Source organism: Phyllopteryx taeniolatus, chromosome 2, assembly GCF_024500385.1.
Source record: "Phyllopteryx taeniolatus isolate TA_2022b chromosome 2, UOR_Ptae_1.2, whole genome shotgun sequence".
NCBI classification, from domain to species: domain Eukaryota; kingdom Metazoa; phylum Chordata; class Actinopteri; order Syngnathiformes; family Syngnathidae; genus Phyllopteryx; species Phyllopteryx taeniolatus.
The window spans coordinates 24015497-24037195 of record NC_084503.1 but is presented as its reverse complement, the minus strand read 5'-3'; the positions used below and the strand labels follow the sequence as shown (position 1 = coordinate 24037195).

The 21699-nt window shown below is 41.3% G+C and overlaps 1 protein-coding gene across 4 annotated transcripts in view; it reads left to right on the top strand.

The window, feature by feature from the left end:
- Window positions 1-21699, top strand: part of ntrk3b (neurotrophic tyrosine kinase, receptor, type 3b) — a 356045-nt gene that overhangs the window by 119825 nt on the left and 214521 nt on the right. For all 4 annotated transcript variants that reach the window (XM_061765463.1, XM_061765464.1, XM_061765466.1 and 1 more), the window contains exon 4: window positions 13300-13368. In XM_061765463.1, the coding sequence (XP_061621447.1) occupies window positions 13300-13368 (69 nt within the window). The remainder of the gene's footprint in view (window positions 1-13299; window positions 13369-21699) is intronic.

The window sequence follows — 21699 nt, the reverse complement described above, 5'->3', positions numbered from 1 at the left end:
CATGTGGAGGAGGTGGTGTCTCCCAGCCTCACCTGCTGTGTCCTGCCCGTCAGTAAGGTGTAAATCCATTGACAGATGGCAGGCAAGACGCTGAGCTGGAGAAGCTTGGAGGAGAGGAGTACAGGGATGATGGTGTTGAACGCAGAGCTGAAGTCCACGAACAGTATCCTCGCGTAGGTGAAAGTGTACTTTTCAAATCTGCAGTAGAAGGTGTTCAAGTCATCAGCTAACCCTTTATTGTTCTCTGCTTGGGGAGATGGTCGTTTGTAGTTGGTTAGCGATTGTAATCCACACCAGACTGATTTAGAGTCGTTAGTGGTACACTGTTTTAGCTTTATTGCATAATTTCTCTTTGCGATGTTAATTTCTGTAATCAGCTGTTTTTTAGCGCAATCACCAAATTTGTGAAAGTTGGTGAAAGAAAGTCCGGGTAGACTCCCTAATGTTTAGCAAGTCTTCCCTTGTGTAAGTGAGTCAATAATGTAATATCGCCAATGACGAACAAAAAACACAAAAACATAGACAGTACTAGAGAGCATGTAACCGAGATGACCGCACGCTTTGGCACCATCTTGATTTTTGCATTTTCAAACAAGGGTTAGGATTTCAAATTACATTGTCTAGGGTTAGGGTTTCAAAGGCTTAGAGGTTGAGGTTTCAAGTCAGGAGTAGGGTTTCAAACAAGGGTTTGGGTTAGTGATTGAAGACGATTTAAGATTTCAAATTAGTGTTTCAAGTTGTGATTTGGGTTTAAAATTAGCGTTTCAAGGAAGGGCTGAGGCCTCAAACCTGGGTCAAGGATTTACATTATACACGGTCTAGCAAGGGTGAGGGTTTGAAATTACTGTTTCAAGTCAGCATTAGGGTTTTAAATTACAAATTGAATTTCAAGACAGGGTTAGGTTTTCAGGATTCAGACCAGGGTTTACTTTTCATTCCTTCCTTGTAGTTTCTCCATTGTCTTTACTCTGTTGCTCACCATATCATCTTCTATGCTCATGGACGTTGTAGTTGAGTATAATCCACTTTTGGATGCGAAGGAGCTCTAAAAGCATATGAGCAGCGTTTACCATCATCAGATTAGTGTATTTTCCCCAAGATTATAGAATTGACTATTTAATCATCACTACCCATCGACCAACCAAACCGGCTTTACCTACCTGCCCATCTGTGTCGATAATGAAGCGTTGCTCTTTGAAGTTTTTGCTGGTGGATGCAATGAATTGTACTCGCTGCCTGCAGCCTCACATCTCCGCTCGCCGTGGCACCTGGGAAGGTGCATTTCCAGTCTTTTCAGTCTTGTTCATTTATGAATCACACAAATATAATAATGTCTCAAATACAGTGGATCGTGTTTGTTTTCATTTACAATATGTAGTCATTGTGACCAAAAAAGGAGAAATATCAGCTTTTTTTCCCACATACTTTCACATACTCAAAAACTCATTCCAAAGACGTGAACCACAGAATATACAAGATGCAAACTGTAGAAGATGGAATCTTCTCTTTCTATACTTTGCATCTTCATCTATGGTTTGTGTCTTCTATAATTCTTTTTTCATCGGTTTTTCATCTGCAGTTCACATTCTCTATGGCTTGCGTCGCCTGTGATCTGCATTTTGTGTCATTTCCACTTTGCAACTTATTCTACCATACGCATCTTCTTCGACAGATTGTGTTTTCCTTTATACAGTTAATGAAAGGTTGATGAAAAGCTGGGTAAGCACATTTCCAGCGTTTTCTGTCTCATTCGGTTTTGGATCATTAAATTATACGTGTCTCAGTACAGTAGTTTATGTTAGTTGTCGTTCTCATCATTTACAATATGTATTCATTGTGTCAAAAAAGGAGAAAAGTTACATTTTTGGGGGGGGGGGCGAAGGGGCTTTAAGATACTCATAAGGTTGACACACCAATGACGCAGACATTTCGGTCATGACAAGACATGAAAATCAACACGGAACCTATGCTGTGAAATCCACTTAGTCAGCAATTTTGGTTTGAAGGTAAAAATTTTTGGGACGTTGTCCATTTCCAGGCGTGGCTCCTGAACAAACTCTTCCAAGGAAATTCCCCCGATCGCCAGCAAAATTTTAACCGGGTATACCAGCTAGCTGGATGACACTTGATCACCAAAGTTCTGAGTTTTCATCATAGGGTGTCCACGGCAAAGTTTGATTATTCGCCGCTTTTCACTTGAATCCTTTGTATTCTTACTGAGGTGTTCTTGTAGTTCTACGAAAAACCTGTATTAAAATATGAACTACTATATGAAACACTATTTTGGTGGCTGTGACACAGACTGCATACGTTGAGTACTCTATTAGCGTGCTCATTGGGGCAGCATGCGTGGCTAGGTTGGGCAGGCCCAAATAGAGATGGGTGCGCGTTGGTCCAGCGGGCCGTGAGATTCCCTGGATGTAAAGCATGAAATAAGCTGTGGGAATTTTCAGCTGTCTGACGTTCAAACCTGACATTTGTGCATATTAAAGTGAACCCCTGGGGGATACGTTCCCAACCCACCTGCTAAACATTTTTTTGCATATTTTCATCCTTCCCATACATTTTAAACACATTTGAACTGATTAAAATACACTTCAACTTTTTAAAACAGACTTTTATCATAGTATTTTATAGGCTATGTTCACAGTGCAGGTCTGTTCCGATTTTTTTTGCCCAGTGTGACATGTATCTGATTTTTTTTCACATCAATGTGAACAGTACAATTCAGATTTTTTTTTTCATAACCAAAACAGGCCTCTTTCATATGTGGATATAAATTGGATATGGATATGATGCAAGTGCAGTATGGATAGGCAAGTTGCACTCATCCGACCTATACGTCATCAAAAGGCAACGAACGTCACAATTGTTTGACAAAACAGGCAGACCACAAAAGCAACGGTGGACAAAGGAGCAGAAAACAGTTAACGGTGAAAAAAAGATGCCCTAGAACAAATAAATATCAGATGTTTACTCCGGGTGCACAAAATCCTTGAAACTGCCACAGTGTGACATCACAGGCTCATTCTGGAGAAGTCAAGAGTCAGAAATTTTAAGGAATATGATTTTATATTCTCTTTTAAGTAAATACTGTGAATGTAACCATAATGCTGTTCTTATGAGTGAAGCCATTTTTGGAAGACCAGCAGTCAGGACATGCCTTCAATTGCAAAGTAATCGCTAACATTTGCATCATTTTCCATGGTTTGTGTCTCCTATGTGTTGTAGTCTGCAATTCGTTTCTTCTGGTCTTTGAATCTTCTTGTACGGTATGCAGCTTCCAGGTTTTCACATTTTTCTACAGTTTGCATTTTCCACTTTGTCTTCTTCTTAGATGTTTTGTGACTTTTTTACAGTTCATGTTTCTACGGTTTGTGTTTTTTCCTGTGTTGCGTGTCCTCAATGATTTGCGCCTTCCTCTGCAGTTCACATCTTCTGTAGTCATTACTACCGTTACACCTTTTCATCTCTATGACTATTACTTATCTACGAATAGATGTTTATCAGTTGTCTTAACAACGCTACGAACCAGACGTGAACTACTGTAATTAACGATGTCCCAAACAATTACGAATTACGGCTGACATGTAAGCGGTCCACTAGTTGTCTGTGTACAATTTCAATTAGCTGACGAGCCGTTCACCACTTCAGGCACATACCCATGCGTAAAGTGCTGCATTTTTTTTTTTTTTTAGCCCTCCTCCTTCTTCACGTCTCTGTCAGGAAGCATGCGGTTTTCAAAGGTCATCCTTCGCATCTCCACAGGAAATGTCAGCTGAAATTGGATTGGGGGGGAGTAACTGAGGGGGGTGGAGGCAGCGGGTCTAAGTGAATTAGTAAATATATAAACAAATCAGCGTCAGATTTGTTAACCCCGCCAGAACGGCAAAAGACGGGAGGTGACATAGGACAAGTGCTCCGGCAGCAAGGGCGGACACTCATTATTGAATCGAGAAAATTAGCACGGTAATCTACAGTATCTATTTACAAAAAACAGTGACGGGGTCACACAAAATGACAGTACGGTAAAGCTTCACCATTCCCCAGGGATAGGGCTTAGCCCTAACGGGAATAGTGAAGAACTGTGAATAATTGATGCCCCCGCAAAATGTTGAGAATTGCATATATTAGTAGTTTCAACTGCAAATATAGCACAAACTGCGATCCCAAATCAAATCATTTTTAATTCATCAATTCATCATACATTACTGTTAAAGGTCCCATGTCATAAAGTTATTTTTTTCATTTTTCTCTAATCTTTCCCTTATCGGGTTTGCAACATAATTTGGGTTGAAAATGCCCAGGATGTTCTTTTTTAAGATATTCAACTTGGTCTTTTTCGCCTGGCATTTGAGGTGGCCGGATTTCTCAAAATGGAATATTCAACATTTAAATAAGCTTTGCTCTGATTGGATCGCTCATCTTCTCAATTTAAATATGTTTGACAGCTTCTCTCTGATTGCTGATTGGCGATACCCTCCTGCACACTCCTGTTTGGATCATTCAATGTGGGGTCTTGCTGTCATTGTGAATTCACCAAGCGTCGAATTGTTCGCCCACTAATAGAAAACCTGAGCGGATATGACAGTTGTCGACTCACATCCCCACAGAAGAGGTGACATGGGTGAAAATAAAAGAGGAGGATATTTTGAGAGGCTGGTGTACCGCGCTTCCATCACCTTTTCTTTTAACAACATTCAATAAATGTTTGGGAACAGAGGACACTAATTGTTGAAACTTTGTAAGTGGAATTCTTTCACCATTCTTGCTTGATGTACAGCTTCAGCTGTTCAACAGTCCGGGGTCTCCGTTGTTGTATTTTACGCTTCATAATCCGCCAGACATTTTCAATGGGAGACAGGTCAGGACTGCAGGCCGGCCAGTCTAGTACCCGCACTCTTTTACTACGAAGCCACGCTGTTGTAACACGTGCAGAATGTGGTTTGAGATAGTCTTGCTGAAATAAGCAGGGGCGTCCATGAAGAAGACGTTGCTTGGATGGCAGTATATGTTTCTCCAAAACCTGTATGTACCTTTCAGCATTAATGGTGTCACGTACGTGGTTAGGGCGAAGGCGAGTAACGCAAGGCAAGAACATGGTGGACCCAATTGCATGGAAGCAGGGAGGCAAGGCAGAAATTTGGGAGTCTCAAAATAATATTTAATCTTCAAAAAGGGAAAACAAGGATATTGGATAAAGCAAAACTGAACGAAGTCCCACAACAGATAATCAAACCAAAGTAACAAAGAAACACTTGAATATCTAAAACTGGAAACAAACTATGACCTGTGAGTAAGACGTGGAATAGATAGGGAAAATGACACCTGACAATGACATACCACAATGATAAAGACAACTGACGACTATGACATGGCAAAGACATGTGACAATGACAATGAACCGACAAGAACTGAAAGAAACCAGGGAACTAAATACAAACAAATTGACGACACAACGAGGAACACCTGGACAACACACGAGTGGCTGGAGAGAGCTGATTGGTCGACACAAAGTAGACGAGAACAGGTGGACACAACAACCTAATGAGCACACGACAAACATGGAACACAGGAAAACATGGAACAAAACTAAACACAACCCAAACCAAAACACAGACCATGACAAATGGTGCCTTCACAGATGTGTAAGTTACCCATGCCATTGGCACTAACACAGCCCCATACCATCAGAGATGCTGGCTTTTGAACTTTGCGTCCATAACAGTCCGGAAGGTTCTTTTCCTCTTTGGCCTGTAGGACACGACATCCGCAATTTCCAAAAGAAATTTGAAATGTGGACTCGTTGGACCACAGAACACTTTTCCACTTTGCATCAGTCCATCTTAGATGGGCTCGGGCCCAGAGAAGCCGGCGGCGTTTCTGGGTGTTGTTGATAAATGGCTTTTGCTTTGCATAGTAGAGTTTTAAGTTTCACATGCGGATGTCGCGCCAAACTGTATTTAGTGACATTGGTTTTCTGAAGTGTTCCTGAGCCCATGTGGTGATACCCTTTACACATTGATGTCGGTTTTTGATGCAGTGCCGCCTGAGGGATCGAAGGTCACGGCATTCAATGTTGGTTTTAGGCCCATCTTTGCTTGAGCAATTCGGGGAAGCTCCTTTTATACCCAATCATGGCACCCACCTGTTCCCAGTTAGCCTGTTCACCTGTGGGATGTTCCAAACAGGTGTTTGATGAGCATTCCTGAGCAACTTTCTGTCTTCTCCAGTTTGCTTCTTCTACAGTTTACGTTTTTTATTGTTTACGACATCTTCTGCAGTTTACGACTGTTACAGTTTGCGTCTTCTTCACTACTATGCTACCTTTTCCCCCTTGCGGATAGACTGCATCTAACAGTCTACCTCTTGTTAGCATATATTTTTTTTTTTTAATAAATAAAAACTAGTAAACCACACATTGTTGGTATAAAATTTCAACAAAAATGTCAGCTTCCTCAGGATGGAAAAAAAAATAACATCCTTTTCAAGACTGACATGCATGATATTTTAAAGTAACCCATGTTTTTTGGGAATTCGATTGTGTGCAAATAAATTAAAGGTCTGTAATCATTTGGGAATATTGCAAACCAACCAATAATAGTTTGTTTGTTTTTAACATCGCTACGGCGACAAAAGAGCACTATCATATTGCAATAGCGTGCTAACCCTGTTTCTTCCGCTGCTGAATGTCAACACAGGAGTCAAGACACCAGGTAACTGCCATTCTACGTTAATTAGCCCAGGCTGTGGAAGCGGGCAGCACGTCCAGGCGGAACAGTTGCCAAACAGAATTATTAAAGCGATGCAGTTGGAAGCATGTGTGCAACCAGCAGGTTGAGTTGAGCATTCACTTTGTGGGCCCCCAAGACTGTCATCAATATTAACACCTAGCTGCAGCTGTTGGTATTACTCAGGTTTTTATTTTAACACCAACCTCTCGTGAAAATGTTATGCTTCTCTTAAATGACAACAGTGAAACCCCGCCTAATTGCGGTTCGCTATTAAGCAATTCAACTTCAGTATTTCCCTTTTTTTCTGTGGAACCTATCCTCAGCTATTTACTGAAAAACTTGCATATTTTGCTTTGCTTGTGCTCTTTCTGTAATGGCCAAAGATGCAACAAGATGCGGCCAAAACCCTGGCTAATAGGAAAGTAGCAATTGGTGTTAAGGAAATATGTTGAAGTTATACATTTTAACTGTTCTAAGGTTTTTTTGTACAACCCTCCATCCATCCATCCATTTTCTGAGCCGCTTCTTCTCACTAGGGTCGCGGGCGTGCTGGAGCCTATCCCAGCTGTCATCGGGCAGGAGGCGGGGTACACCCTGAACTGGTTGCCAGCCAATTGCAGGGCACATAGGAACAAACAACCATTTGCACTCACAGTCATGCCTACGGGCAATTTAGAGTCTCCAATTCATGCATGTTTTTGGGATGTGGGAGGAAACCGGAGTGCCCGGAGAAAACCCACGCAGGCACGGGGAGAACATGCAAACTCCACACAGGCGGGGCCGGGGATTGAACCCAGGTCCTCAGAACTGTGAGGCTGACGCTCTAACCAGTCGGCCACCGTGCCGTCATTGTACAACCCCAATTCCAAGGAATTTGGGACGTTGTGTTAAACATAAATAACCGAATACAATGATTTGCAAATCATCTTCAACCTATATTTAATTGAATACACTACAAAGACAAGATATACTACAAAGACAAGAGAAGGCCTGGCTCATTGTCCACTTAAAATCAACCTAAAGGTGCTTTATCGTGTTGAGGGCCAGGACTCTGTGCAGGCCAGTCAAGTTCATCCATACCAAATTCTGTCATCCATATGTTTGTGGACATTGCTTTGTGCACTGGTGCACAGACATGTTGGAACAGGAAAGGGTAATCCCCAAACTGTTTGACTGTCCAAAATCTTTTGGTATGGTGAAGCATTCAGAGTTCCTTTCACTGGAGCTTAGGGGCTAATATTTTGGACATTTCCAAATTGTTTGTTCCTGTTCCAACATGACTGTGCATCAGTGCACAAATTAAGGTTCATGAAGAAATGGTTGAGAGAGTTTGATGTGGATGAACTTGGCTTGCAAGATCATGACCTGAACTCTATAGAACATTTTTGGATGAATTAGAACAGAGACTGAGAGCCAGGCCTTCTCGTCCAACATCAGTGTATAACGTCACAAATGTGCTTTTGGAAAAATGGTCATAAATTCCAATTAACACACTCCTAAACCTTGTGGAAAGCTTTTGCAGAAGAGTTTAAGATGTTATAATTGCAGAGGGTGGACTGATGTCATATTAAACACTATGGATTAAGAATGGGATGTCTCTTAAATTCATATCTGAGTCAAGCCAGGTGAGCGAATACTTTTGGCAATATAGGGTATGTACCCTGCAATTGGCTGGCGGCCTCCTTACGGTGTACCCCGACTCTCGCCGAAAGACAGCTGGGATAGGCTCAAGCCAAAATTAACTTTTTGGCTTGCCAATCATATTATTTACCGGCCAAAATATTAAATCATTTTACACACATTATATCTATAATATAGTACCATAATTTCTCATGTATAATGCGCACCCATGTATAATACGCACCCCCAAAGTAGACCTAAAAATTCTCGAAAACCCCTCTACCTATGTATAATACATTTTTACAACGCATGATTTTGCCTCTACCCATGTGATCAAAACATGTATTGTAACATGTAACAAGTATTATCTGTATTTTGTTAATTTTTTCAAATAATTAATCTGAAGTTAATGAGATTCAGATTAAACTGTCAAGCATTTCAGAAAAGCATTATCATTTAACAAAACATAACCATAAAGCAATTCATGATGGTTGTTGTTCAGTTGTCAGTCGTGTTGGAAAAAACAAAAAACAATATTTCACAAATTCTGCTAGGGTATGTAAACTTATGACCACAACTGTACATATATGCAGTCATATGTACCCGTCATATTGGAATGAAAGTGTAGGCTACACCTTTTTCATAACCTCTAGGTGGCAGTGGCATATTAGAATGAAAGTGTACAGCTTTTTCATAACTACTAGATGGTGGTATACATTTATAAAGTGTGAAAGTTTTTTTCCCCCCATTTTCCCCTATACCTATGTATAATGCGCACTATTGACTTTTGACAATTTTTTGTGTGTGTGTGTGTGGGGGGGGGGGGAATGCATTATATACGAGAAAATACGGTATTATAAAATATACATATAATTTATAATATATATACAGCTAACATTGAATTAATAACTGATCAATATAGAGGCTGATGACATGACTTTGGCTCATAACCCAAATTTCTCCTATTTTTAAATGTTCTTGTTTTATTTTTTTTTATTTTATGGGGGAACCCAAAACCGAAAAAGCTTATTTGTCATTTTTCTGGGTTTAAAAAGCTTTTTTTCACCCAAATCATTGAGGGGGGACTTAAGAACATTTTAGGGGGGCTGAAGCCCCACTAAAATAGGCCTCACGACACCAATGGCTTTCACACAGTCCATGAAGTCTGGCTCTTGCTCCTGACACAGTCCGTGTGCCACAGCATTTTAGCCTTAGTGGTCTCATACTCCCTGATTGCATCGCTCATCTTCCCTAATTTAAATATGGAAAATTTGGCTCTGATAGGTCCATATCACGGCGTCTGATAGATGTTGTGTCCTTTGATCCCTAGTTCAGACTCGCGTCCCACAAGAGTTTGATCGAGGAAGTTATTTGTGCACAATGATCATGCATACGCTTCGTTTGCCCCCGCCTTTGTTGTCTTCGGCAGGTCGGCGGTGGGTTGCGTCTGGCAGGGAAGTGCTGTGGAAGGCCACAAGGGACGGGCGTCGCCATGGCCGCTCACCTCCTGCTAAAAATCTTGACATGTTCCCACAACATAATTAGCCTGTCTGACACATATGTATCTGTTTACGTTAAGCATGTATGTCTGTGTACTACATGTACATAGTTCATTTAAATGCAGACAGCAGATGAACAGGCGCGAAATCCACCAAAATTAAAGTAAGCCAAATTTATTTATATAGCGCATTTCATACACAAGGTAACTCAATCTGCTTTACATGATTGAAAGCACAAAGGGGGAAAAACAGCTTATAAAACAAAGAAAAAGAAAAATACAATTAAAAACAGTGTGCAGTGCCAGAAAGATCATTTAAAAGTGAAAATGCTCTAAAAAGCATGAGGAAAAAAATAAGACATTTTATCCTGGAATTAAAAACATTCAGACTTGGGGATGACGTCACTTCTGTTGGCAACTTATTCCATTTGTGTGGAGCATAACAGCTAAATGCTGCATCACCATGTTTGCTTTGGACTGCTTCACTATTTGACCTGAGTCTGTAGATCTCAGACCCCTACTGGGTTTATATTCCATTTGTATATATTTCATGTATTCAGGACCTAAAACAGTTATGATTTATAGACTAGTAGCAGAACATTAAAATCTATTCTAAAGCTGACTGAGAGCCAGTGTAGAGACTTTAGATTCGGAGTAATATGTTCTGACTTATTTTTCTGGTCAGACCCCGAGCTGCAGCATTCTGAATGAGCTACAGCTGTTTAATGCTCTTTTGGGGAAGTCCAGTCAGAGGACCATTACAGTCGTCTACTTGAGATAAAAGAATAGATGAGTTCCTGGTCTGCTTAGCACATGCAAGCCTTCACTCTGGATATGTTCTTCAGCTGGTAGAAGGCTGTTTTAGTAAGTGATTTGATATGACTGCTGAAAGTCAGGTTGGAATCTATCAGTACATGTTTCGGACTTGTTCTTTGGTTTTTAGAGAGAGGGACTCCAGGTATTTACTAACAGCAATCCCAAAAACAATTGTCTCAGTTTTGTTGTGGTTTAATTGTTAGAAAGTTTTAGTTCATCCAGTTATTTATTTTTAGACGGTGACACAACACCTCAGTTGAACTGTAGTCATCTGGAAACACTGCTAGATATAACTGTGTTATCTGCATCGCTATGATAGTCAACTTTAAGGTTCTGAAGAATGTGACCCAAAGGTAGCATTTCCAGGCTTAACAGAAGGCGTCCAAGAACTGACCCTTGAGGGACCCCATAGGTCATTACCATTCAATGTGATTGAACACTGAAATGAAGACTAAAAACATGAATAATATGGTACAAACATTTACTTGTCAGGTGGCGGATAGTCCTCTGAGATGTACATGCCAAACGGTAAATTTACTTGCATTTGGTGCCTGGGAAGTGGTAATTTCAGACCCTACCCGTGAACCTAATGAGGATAAGCGGTATAGAGAATGGATGGATGGATTATAAAACGAAAACCATAGATGTGAACCGCAGAAGAAGACAAACCGTAGAAGGCACAAACCATAGAAAACACAAACCATAGAAGAAGCTGCACACCATAGAAGACAACAACTGTAGAAGGGGACATGAACCGAAGAAGTAGTTACATATCCGTAGAAGATGCAAACCGAAGACATAAACCATAGAAGACACGAGCCGTAGAAGACATGAATGAGAAGACATGAACTGTAGTAGTAATGAGAGAGTAGAAGACCCATATTGTAGAAGTGAATCATAGAAGACCTGTGCCATAGAAGAAGACGTGAACTGCAGAAGCACGAACCACAGAAGAAGACACTACTTGTAGAAGAAGCCACAAATCATGGAAGACACAAACCAAAGATGCAAAACCACTTGAGCACTTGAACCACAGAAGGAGACGCAAACCGTATAAGACTGTAGAGCAGAAATGCCAAAGAAAACACAAAGATGCAGCTAATGTCATTTGTTTAGAGGCATACTTTGCCAGAATCAGGATCTGTGTGCCTCGCTATATTTCTGAATTGCACGTGTGCAATTGTGAGCTGCCATCTGGGCTAATAGTGGGATTTGTTGCTGCGCTTTATTACCTAACGCTAATGCTCTCTGCGAGAGGCCATCAATTTTGACAAGCGCATGGACAGATGCCCCACATTCATTTTTAAACACATTGCACTCCCATGACTGGTCGCTCTGCTTTTTATTCTTCCTAATTCTGCTTTTTCCCCCCCCTCATGGCCCGAGGCGTCTCAGCGGATTGAATTATTCCACTTAAAAAGGCTTCAACTTTCTTTTATTGAGTTGTCTCAGTTTGCTCTCTTCTCTATCAATAGTGCTTATTTCCATTCTCTAATCCGGAAGCCTGCAGATGCGATTCCCCCCGACGGCTCTTTTTTTGTTGCAGATTGATATCATACAGCAAATGAAAAGAGAGAAAGAGAGTGGAAATGTAATTCAAGAGCAAGGCAAAACGATTAAAATGACCCCAAAGAGCAAATGTGCAATTGGATTGTGAGGAAATAAAAACAGAACATAGCTTCCAAAATCAGTCAATATGAAATACAACTGGTGCCTGTGTTTGTTCACAAAAAGCTGGCCAATAAGATTTGTAACTGTCATACAAGTGTTAAGTAAAATCAACCACAACTGTAATAATATTAAAATACATGTATACAATATGTAACAACCTTCTGTTTACTATATGGCCTTTTTTTCATAAATAGTTGCTAGTCGCTAGCGAGCGTGAGAGGCTAACATCACTAACTCCTCTTTGTTGGCAAACAGCACTAACAGATGGACTGAAATGCTGGTCAGAAAAAATACAAGCTAAATTCCTTTGTTTACAAAAGGTTGTCACCAGCAAGTGCAAGAAGCTAATGTAGCAGTCCACATCTTGCACAAAATTTTTTGATCACCAAAATTGATCAATAACATTTTTCACATTGCCTATCATACAAATGGAAAGTGAAATCAAGCACGAATGCAAAAGATAAAGCCCACGTATTTACAACTCGACCTTTTGTTGACAAGTGACAAGCATGTGGCGGCCTACGTGAGAAGCTAACAACAGTCTACATTTTCACTCAGTGCTCGTTTTTGTCAAGTGGTGCAAACAGATGACTCAAATTCTAGTCACAGATGATCCAAATAAGTCATTTGTTTGCAAAAAGTTTGCCCGTAACACTTTTTTAGCTTTAGAGATGAACTTGGTAGGTCTATTCTCCCTACATTAACTGTCACATATAGTCAGCGCAAAGGGAAATCAAGCACTAAAAAGTTGGTCAATACCAAGTTGTAGGGAGCCAATAGGAATTTAAAAAAAAAAAAAACAGGAAGTAGAAACCTGCCAAAATGGAGCCGGTTGTAGCTCTAAGCATGGCTACATTGGGCATATTTTTGTTTTGTTTTGTTTTTGTTGCGTTCAAGGACCACTGTCATTGAATGCACCATTTGTCTCATTGTTGTCTCTGTGTCTTCTCTCCCTTGCAGAAACCTGTCAAAGAATCCTCTCTACACTCTGTCCTGGCAGCTCTTCAAACACCTTCAACTCGCCGAGTTGTGAGTCACTTTTTCTTTGTCTTTCCTTATCAGCAGCCATTTATTACCGCTCCCCTGCTTACATTGTTGTTTTTTATTCTTGCTTTTTTCCATTATAATTTTTGCCTTTGTTGTACTGACCGTCTCATTTGTCTGGGGTGTACGTACAAAGAGTGAACCTGAAGGCAGCACGCTGATCTTACAAGCCTGTTTGTTTTTTGACTCAATCAACACACAGTGGAGAGAATTAAATAGAAAGGAGGCGGTGGGCATTGGGGGCGTGACCCACTCTCAGTAACCCATTCTCACGCTTGTTATGAATATCTGAGCCATCAGACATGTTTAGGAAATGCTCTGATGTGTAATTTACGCTTCATTACTTCCGTCAGCCGCTCACTAACATGCTATGTCAGGCACCTCCCTCTTCCCATAGTACAATAAAGATGAATAAACGCCTCCCTCAAATAGATGCATTATTTTTTTCACTCATTAATTTTTTTTTTTTACTTAGCTCAGGTCATAGATGCTGTGGTTTATACACAGACATTAAAGAGTTACTGGCTAAATGCGGCTGTTGCTAACCAAAACAGCAGCACCTACCATGACCCATAAAAAAGCCCTTTGTTGACTCAGTTTACATATTGTTTGTCCCTATGTCATCCACTTTAAACCAATAAATGCTTTCCTCAAATAGATGATGTTGCTAACCAAAACAACAGCACCCACAGAGGTAGATGAACAGTTTCTCAGACAAGCGATTCATCCCCTCTTTTAAAGGTGTCATATTTTACCATGCCAACTTTTTCTTGTATTTGGGATGTAATATGGGCTCTATGGTGCCTCAGTAAACGTGAAATATGAATTAAAATCATCCACACATTCCTGAGGGAAAGACGTCTTTTCTGCATTTGAATTTCTCGAGCTTATCTACGTCACTAGCGAAGGTCTCTGCCTACCGCTCAGCTCCCGAGCCAGCGCGGTCAACATGACACTGACACTCTCACAAGTAGTAAGGGTTGGGTCTTCCACATGGAGGCAACCAATCAGTAAAAAGGGAGCGGTCTTAGCCAAATATGGAAAAGCAGATACAAAACTGTGTCACACAGAAGTAGCTGTCAGAGGGACCTTTTCTGGACACTCGTATGACAAAACCAAGGTGTTTTTTTTAATGAAATTGAGACTTTTATACTAAGTCCATGTTAGTCACTCTATGGAGGTCTAAATAGCCTTTAAAACCTTTTACACCAATACACCACCGATAAAAAAATACTCTCCAAGTACCGCTATCATCATCAACATTAAAATTCAGTAGTGTAGTCGGCTATGTTAGAGAGTCAAATATGGGACCTTAAAAAAATTGTTAGATCCCTCGCCGAGCTATATATAAATGTGCCTCGTGTATCATAAGACAAATAAATGCCCCCTCAAATAGTCACTGTGGCCCCTCAGCAGTCTCTCTGAGAAGTGGTTTGTTGACTCCATTAAAACATTGTTTAAACCCGCGCCACACACTCACACGCTACATCCCGTGCCTCCTCGTGTTGCAGGTTGTTTCATACAAAAAGTCAATTCCTCCATCACCTTGACTGTGCTGTTAACAAAAACAGCAGCACCTACCAAGGCCCATAGACAGGTCATGTGTTGTTTCATGTAACATGACTTGAACCCTCACCATGCTCACGTCTCGCCGGCTGCATCCTCCACTTTAAACAAATAAAGGCCTCCCTCAATAGACACCGTTCTTGACCAAACCGGCAGCCTCTACTGAGGCATGTATACGGTCCTTCAGACAACACATTTGTAGGTTTGCACATTTTTCGAACACTTGTTACAAGCTCACGTGCTATATCCAGCACATCTTCGTGTTGCCAGGTGCATCATAATAAATAAAGACCTCCCTCAAATGGGGATGGTTGCTAACCAAAAAAGCAGCACCTAACAAGTCAAAGAAATAGTCTCTCAAATAAGTGACTTGATGACTTCTTTAAAACATCGTTTGGACCCTCTCCACACGCTCACAGGCTATAATCCAGTCCCTCGCTCCTCTTTTCGGCAGGTGTGTTGTAAGAATGATAAGCTGCACTAAGGAAAAAAACAAACAAAAACTAGTTTAGGCGAGGCAAGGCAAATTTATTTATATAGCGCATTTCAGCCGACACGGTGTACGACTGGTTAGCACATCTGCCTCACAGTTCTGAGGACTGGGGTTCAAATCCCGGCCCTGCCAGTGTGGAGTTTGCATGTTCTCCCCGTGCCTGGGTGGATTTTCTCCGGGCACTCCGGTTTCCTCCCACATCCCAAAAACATGCGTGGTAGGTTGATTGAAGACTCAACATTGCCCGTAGGTGTGCATGTGAGTGTGAATGGTTGTATGATTCTATGTGCCCTGCGATTGGCTGGCGACCGGTTCAGGGTGTACCCCGCCTCTCGCCCGAAGTTACCTGGGATAGGCTCCACCATGCCTGCGACCCTAGTGAGGATAACCGGTAAAGAAAATGAATGGGTGGATGGATAGCGCATTTCATACAGAAGGTAACTCAAATGTGCTTTAAATGATTGAAAACATTTTAAAACAAAGATCAAAAGACATTTCATAAACAAAGTACATAAAAGTAAAAGACAGCTTGAAGCATTTAAAAACAAAGAGACTAAAATTACTAAACGTATAGTGCAAGAAATATAATTTAAAAGTGGAAATGCTCTTAAATGTAAGCGTGAGAAAAAAAGAATAGTTTTTAACCTGGACTTAAAAACTTGGACACTTGGGGCTGACTTGACTTCTCTTGGCCATTTATTTCATTTGTGTGCAGCATAACAGCTAAATGCTGCTTCACCATGTTTGCTTTGGACTCTGTGCTCCACTATTTGACCTGAGTCTGTCGATCTCAGAGTCCTACTGGGTTTATAGTCCATTAGCATTTCTTTCATGTATTCCTAAACCATCCATCCCATCCATTTTCTGAGCCGCTTCTCCTCACTAGGGTCGCAGGCGTGCTGGAGCCTATCCCAGCTGTCATCGGGCAGGAGGCGGAGTACACCCTGAACTGGTTGCCAGCCAATCGCAGGGCACATACAAACAAACTCGCAGTCACACCTATGGGCAAGTTAGAGTCTCCAATTAATGCATGTTTTTGGGATGTGGGAGGAAACCGGAGCGCCCGGAGAAAACCCACGCAGGCACGGGGAGAACATGCAAACTCCACACAGGCGGAGCCGGGGATTGAAGCCGGGTCCTCAGAACTGTGAGGCTGACGCTCTAACCAGTCGGCCACCGTGCCGCTATTCCTAAACCATTTAGTGATTTATAGACTAGTGGCGAACTTTAAAGTATATTCTATAGCTGACTGGGAGCCAGTCTAGAAACTTTAGAATTGGAGTAATATGCTCTGATCTCTTTGTTCTGGTAAGAGTTCTGAATGAGCTGCACCTGGTTAGTTTACTGAAACTCTCATGCTAGACGTCTTGTGCCTCCATCCTCTTGCCACGGGTGCATCATCCATCCATCCAGCCATTCATCCATCCATCTTCTTTACCGCTTATCCTCACGCGGGTCGCGGGCTGCTGGAGCCTATCCCATCCCTATCCCTAACCCTATGTGCTAACCACTCGTCCACCGTGCCGCCAGTGCATCATCCACGTAGGACAAATAAACGCCTCCTTCAAGTAGCCCCCTTCTTTTTTTGTTCAGTTAAAAAAAACAAAAAAAAACAGTACCTATAATTATCTTAACTCGTGCAGGTATCTGTTCATAAAGGCTATTGTTGACACACTGACATTAATGAGTTACTGAGCTTGCTCACCAAAACAGCAGCACCCACTACCTGTGAAACAAATACCGTAAACACCTCGTCCACACAGAGAAAAAAAAACAACCTCGTCACTGTAAATTATCTCAGGTCACTGACACTGTCCTTCACACATTGGAGATCAATGTGTTGCTTGCCAAAACAGCCTCCATCAAATAGACAGGATTCCAGAAAATATATTGTGTAATTGTAATCGACTCAATTAATTGTTTACCTACAGTTATCTAAGAGTTAACCGCCTCGCGTCATGAGCTTGCTTCTACTTCTTTTTCTTTGTGGGTCCTCCGAGGGATTCAAATAGCCAGCGGGACCCCCTGCTGGTGTTACTCCGTCGTCCTCTCAGTATCTCTTTGTTCCTGTTTGGAAAAGTACAAACTTTTTTTTCTATCTTTTCATTTATTTATTTTACTTTTGCTGTCAGACCAGCTGTCCACTTGGACTAGTATAATTGAATTATTTCCGCCAGGACATTTAATGACATTTTAGATTATTTGTAGATAATTACGAGTGATGTTTTGCAACATTAGGTGCTGGCTTACTGTTTGGCAAGTGGGAGCCAGCTACCACGCTTTATAGTTACATGAAGGGCTCACTACGTGGCAAGCATCACCCAGAATCAGGCATACCAACTGTTATGATTGTGGTTAAATATTACCAGAATACAAGGACATATGTAAAAACCTTATTAATCTGCTTTAGTGCTCTCACTCTACTTGGGTACTCACTCTCTCTACTTGGGTGCTTTCTCTCTACTTGTGTTGCCATATGAGAGCTATGGCTAGCATTTTATGAATTCTCATATTGAATAGGGGGCGTCAGCGCGTTTTGACGTGACGCCGAGCGTCAATACAAAGGGCGTCTGACGCTCGGCGTCGTGTCATCGGATGAAAACATTTTCTATTTGACGTCAAAATACTGCTGTATAATCCTTATCAATCTACCTTTCTGAGATTGATAACTTGGTGTATATATATATATATATATATATATATGTATATATATAAGCATACCGACTGTGTACGTTAGCATTTTATCAACTCTCATAAGAAATAGTAATTGACTACAAGGCATGGTTTAAAATTCTTATCCATCGACCTGCTGCTTTTCCAGCTAGGTTGCTGGCTAGTCTGGTGGCTATTGAGCCTCACTAGCTCCAAGCTGTGTTGGATCCACTTTCTCCCTTTCCTTCTTGGATACCAACTGCTAGCATCACTGTGATTTCCACTTTTCAAACTTTTCTGTTTATTGTAGTTGATTATCATGTAAACACACCCCTCCCTATTTCAGAATCTGTTTTTACTGTATTGACCAAGTATGTTGAAAACACAAAGTATCTTTTCTCCTGTAGTTGGAGCCAGCCGCTCTGGTACTACAGCAAACAAGCCACTGTGACTAACTATACATTTAAGAAATACAAACACAAGTACAGAAAGCAACATTGAGCATTGTAAGTGTACCAGTAATGTGGTAATGCTGATACAATGACTATTGTGCAAATGATGCAGAGAGTCGTAAGTATTTTACAGTGACTAGATTCCCATAATCCATCTGGAGCTCACAGACTACAGAGAAGATAGTTAGGCAGATATTTTTTTTATATGGGCAACAAGACACAGCGAATAACAAGCAGGGCAAAGCTCAGCCTCCCCAGAACCAAATTCCTCGTTCCAGCTCAGCGAGCATGACAGGCTCAGATGTGCGCTTCCTCCATAGCGACCAACTTGGATGCATACAAATGACGCCGTTGTTGTTCGTAGATGAGAAGTGCAGAGGGACTACAAATGAGCGGCCAGCATTTTATTTTCATGTCCATTCCTTTCATGTGTGGGTGTCAGTCAGAGTAGCGGAAAATGAGTCACGGGCGAAAATTCCAGACATCATAGCCACAAACTATAGCCAGTCAGACTATGCAAGGAAGCGGGCCTTGGCCCACTAGTTACACTGTGTGTGTGTGTGTATGTGTGTGTGTGTGTGTGTGTGTGTGTGTGTATAAAAAGCGTTTGACTCAGTCACCACCACTTCGATACTGCAGGCGCTAGTAAATCAAGGGATAGAGCCGACCGATATCAACATTTTACAATCAATATACAACGATTCTTCAGGTTCAATACGAATTGATGATGAAAGAGTACGAATAAGTCAAGGAAATAGGGTCAGGCAAGGCGACACGCTGTCTCCGAAGCTATTTACAGCTTGCCTTGAAGAAATATTTAAAGCGCTCAATTGGGAAAAAGGAGTAAAGATTTACGGCGCTTATTTGAGCCATCTTCGTTTTGCAGGCGACATCATTTTATTCTCCTACGATGGCGAACAACTACAACGTCGTATTCAGGAATTCGAGTTAGAAAGGCGTTGCTCAGGTCTGAAAATGAACAAAAGCAAACGAAGGTCATGTTCAATTGTTACTGTCCACAAAAAGATATCAAAATGGAGGACTATGAGCTTGACGCCGTCGACAACTACATCTATTTAGGTCAACTTGTAACAATGTATGGAAAGACAAGCACTGAAGTTGAATGCCGCATAAAGCTTGCCTGGCAGGCTTATGGAAGGCTTAGTTATTATATTCAAGAACAATCAAAAATTTTCGATCAATGTATTTTACCAGTCCTCACTCACGGTAGTGAAACTTGGACTACGAATGCCAAAGTTATACAAAGACTACGTGTCACCCAAAGGAACATGGAACGCCAAATGTTGAAAATAAGCATTTGCGACAAGAAAAGATACACTTGGATAAGACAGCAGACGCGAGTTACCGACATCATTCAAAAAATAAAAAGCCTTCAATGGAAATGGGCTGGCCACATTGCTGACAAAAGGTGGCCCACAGAAACTATAAATTGGATACCACTGGACACAAAGCGACCACGGCGAAGACCTAAAAGTAGATGGATAGATGAAATCATTAAACACACCGGAAACTAGCAACAAATTGCAAAATGTCGTAGTAGTTGGAAACGTGAAAAAGAGGCCTTCATCATGCAGTGGATAGATAATGGCTGCTGATGATGATATATCCATCCATCCATCCATTTTCTGAGCCGCTTCTCCTCACTAGGGTCGCGGGCGTGCTGGAGCCTATCCCAGCTATCATCGGGCAGGAGGCGGGGTACACCCTGAACTGGTTGCCAGCCAATCGCAGGGCACATACAAAAAACAACCATTCGCACTCAGGCACGGGGAGAACATACAAACTTCACACAGGCGGGGCCGGGGATTGAACCCCAGTGCTAACCAGTCGTTCACCATGCCGCCATATATATATAAAGTTCAATAATTTACCTATAACCTCACAAATCAATTGAAAAAAAAAATTGAACAGAGGAGGTAAAAATGTGGTTGCACAAGTGTCCACACCCTCATAATGTGGTGGTGTGTGTGTCTTCATAATTAATCCATCACATTCAAAGTTGTGTTAAAACGCATGTTTATTTTCCAGTGAAAACTAGGTTGAACTTTTTGGCTAATCCAAAAAGGTATGTTTGGTGCAGAACCATTGCTGCTCATCATCAAAAGAACACCACACCTACAGTGAGGCATGGTGGTGGCAGCACTATGCTTTGGCGCTATTTTACCTGAAATGGAACAGCAACCTTAGTCAAGGTGGAGGGAATTATGAACAGTTCCAAGTACCTGTCAGTGCACAAAACCTTCAAGAAAAACATGTCAGCAAAAACTTACTAAAACATCTGAACTTTATTTTTGCTTAATCAGAGGCCCTTTAAATGGTGGCGTGTGTGCTGAAGTCTATTTAACATGATTTTGAATGTGATTGGTTAACTCAGAATATAGCCACATCCCCAGTTATAAGAGGGTGTGCACACTTGTGCAACCACATTATCTCTGTTCTTTATTTTTGGTTCCCCACTTGGAAATATTTCCGTTATTTCCTTGAATTTCCTTGAATTGAGTGTGTTGACGTTTTATATCCACTGTATACAGTATATGAGGTCACTGCTGCTCCCTGTCATTTGCATACGAAAGGGACAGTGCGTGAAGACACTTACTGTAGCTTATTTTACTGTCCAGTGAATCCTTCCTATTCGCCCCATCCCCTCCTATTTAAAAAAAAAATAAAAAATTAATTGCCTATATCATTGGTGTCTGGTATGTGGCCTCCCTCTAGGAATCACTCGATAAGTAAAGTTCAGTTGTATTTAACTTTTAAGTTCAATACATTTGCATGTAATCTTTCAAACTGTTTGAGCTCTGTGCAAGATGCAAGCTCCACATGGAGCTTGCATCTTGTCTCATGTGAGTTTCCTCCGGTTACTAAGGTTTCCTCTCACATTTCAAAACCATGCATTTTAGGTTAATTGAAGACTCAAAATTGTCAAAGAGTGTGAATGGTTGTCTATAAATGCCCTGCGATTGGCTGACGACCAGTTTTGGGTGTACCTTACCGCTCGGCCAAAGTCAGCTGGGACCCTAGTGAGGATCTAGTGTTGTCCAAACTGTGCATAATGTTACAGTGGATTATTTGTCTTGTTTTTGAAGAACACGTACGCTACTGTATACTACTGTATCATGTTAGCTATGATGG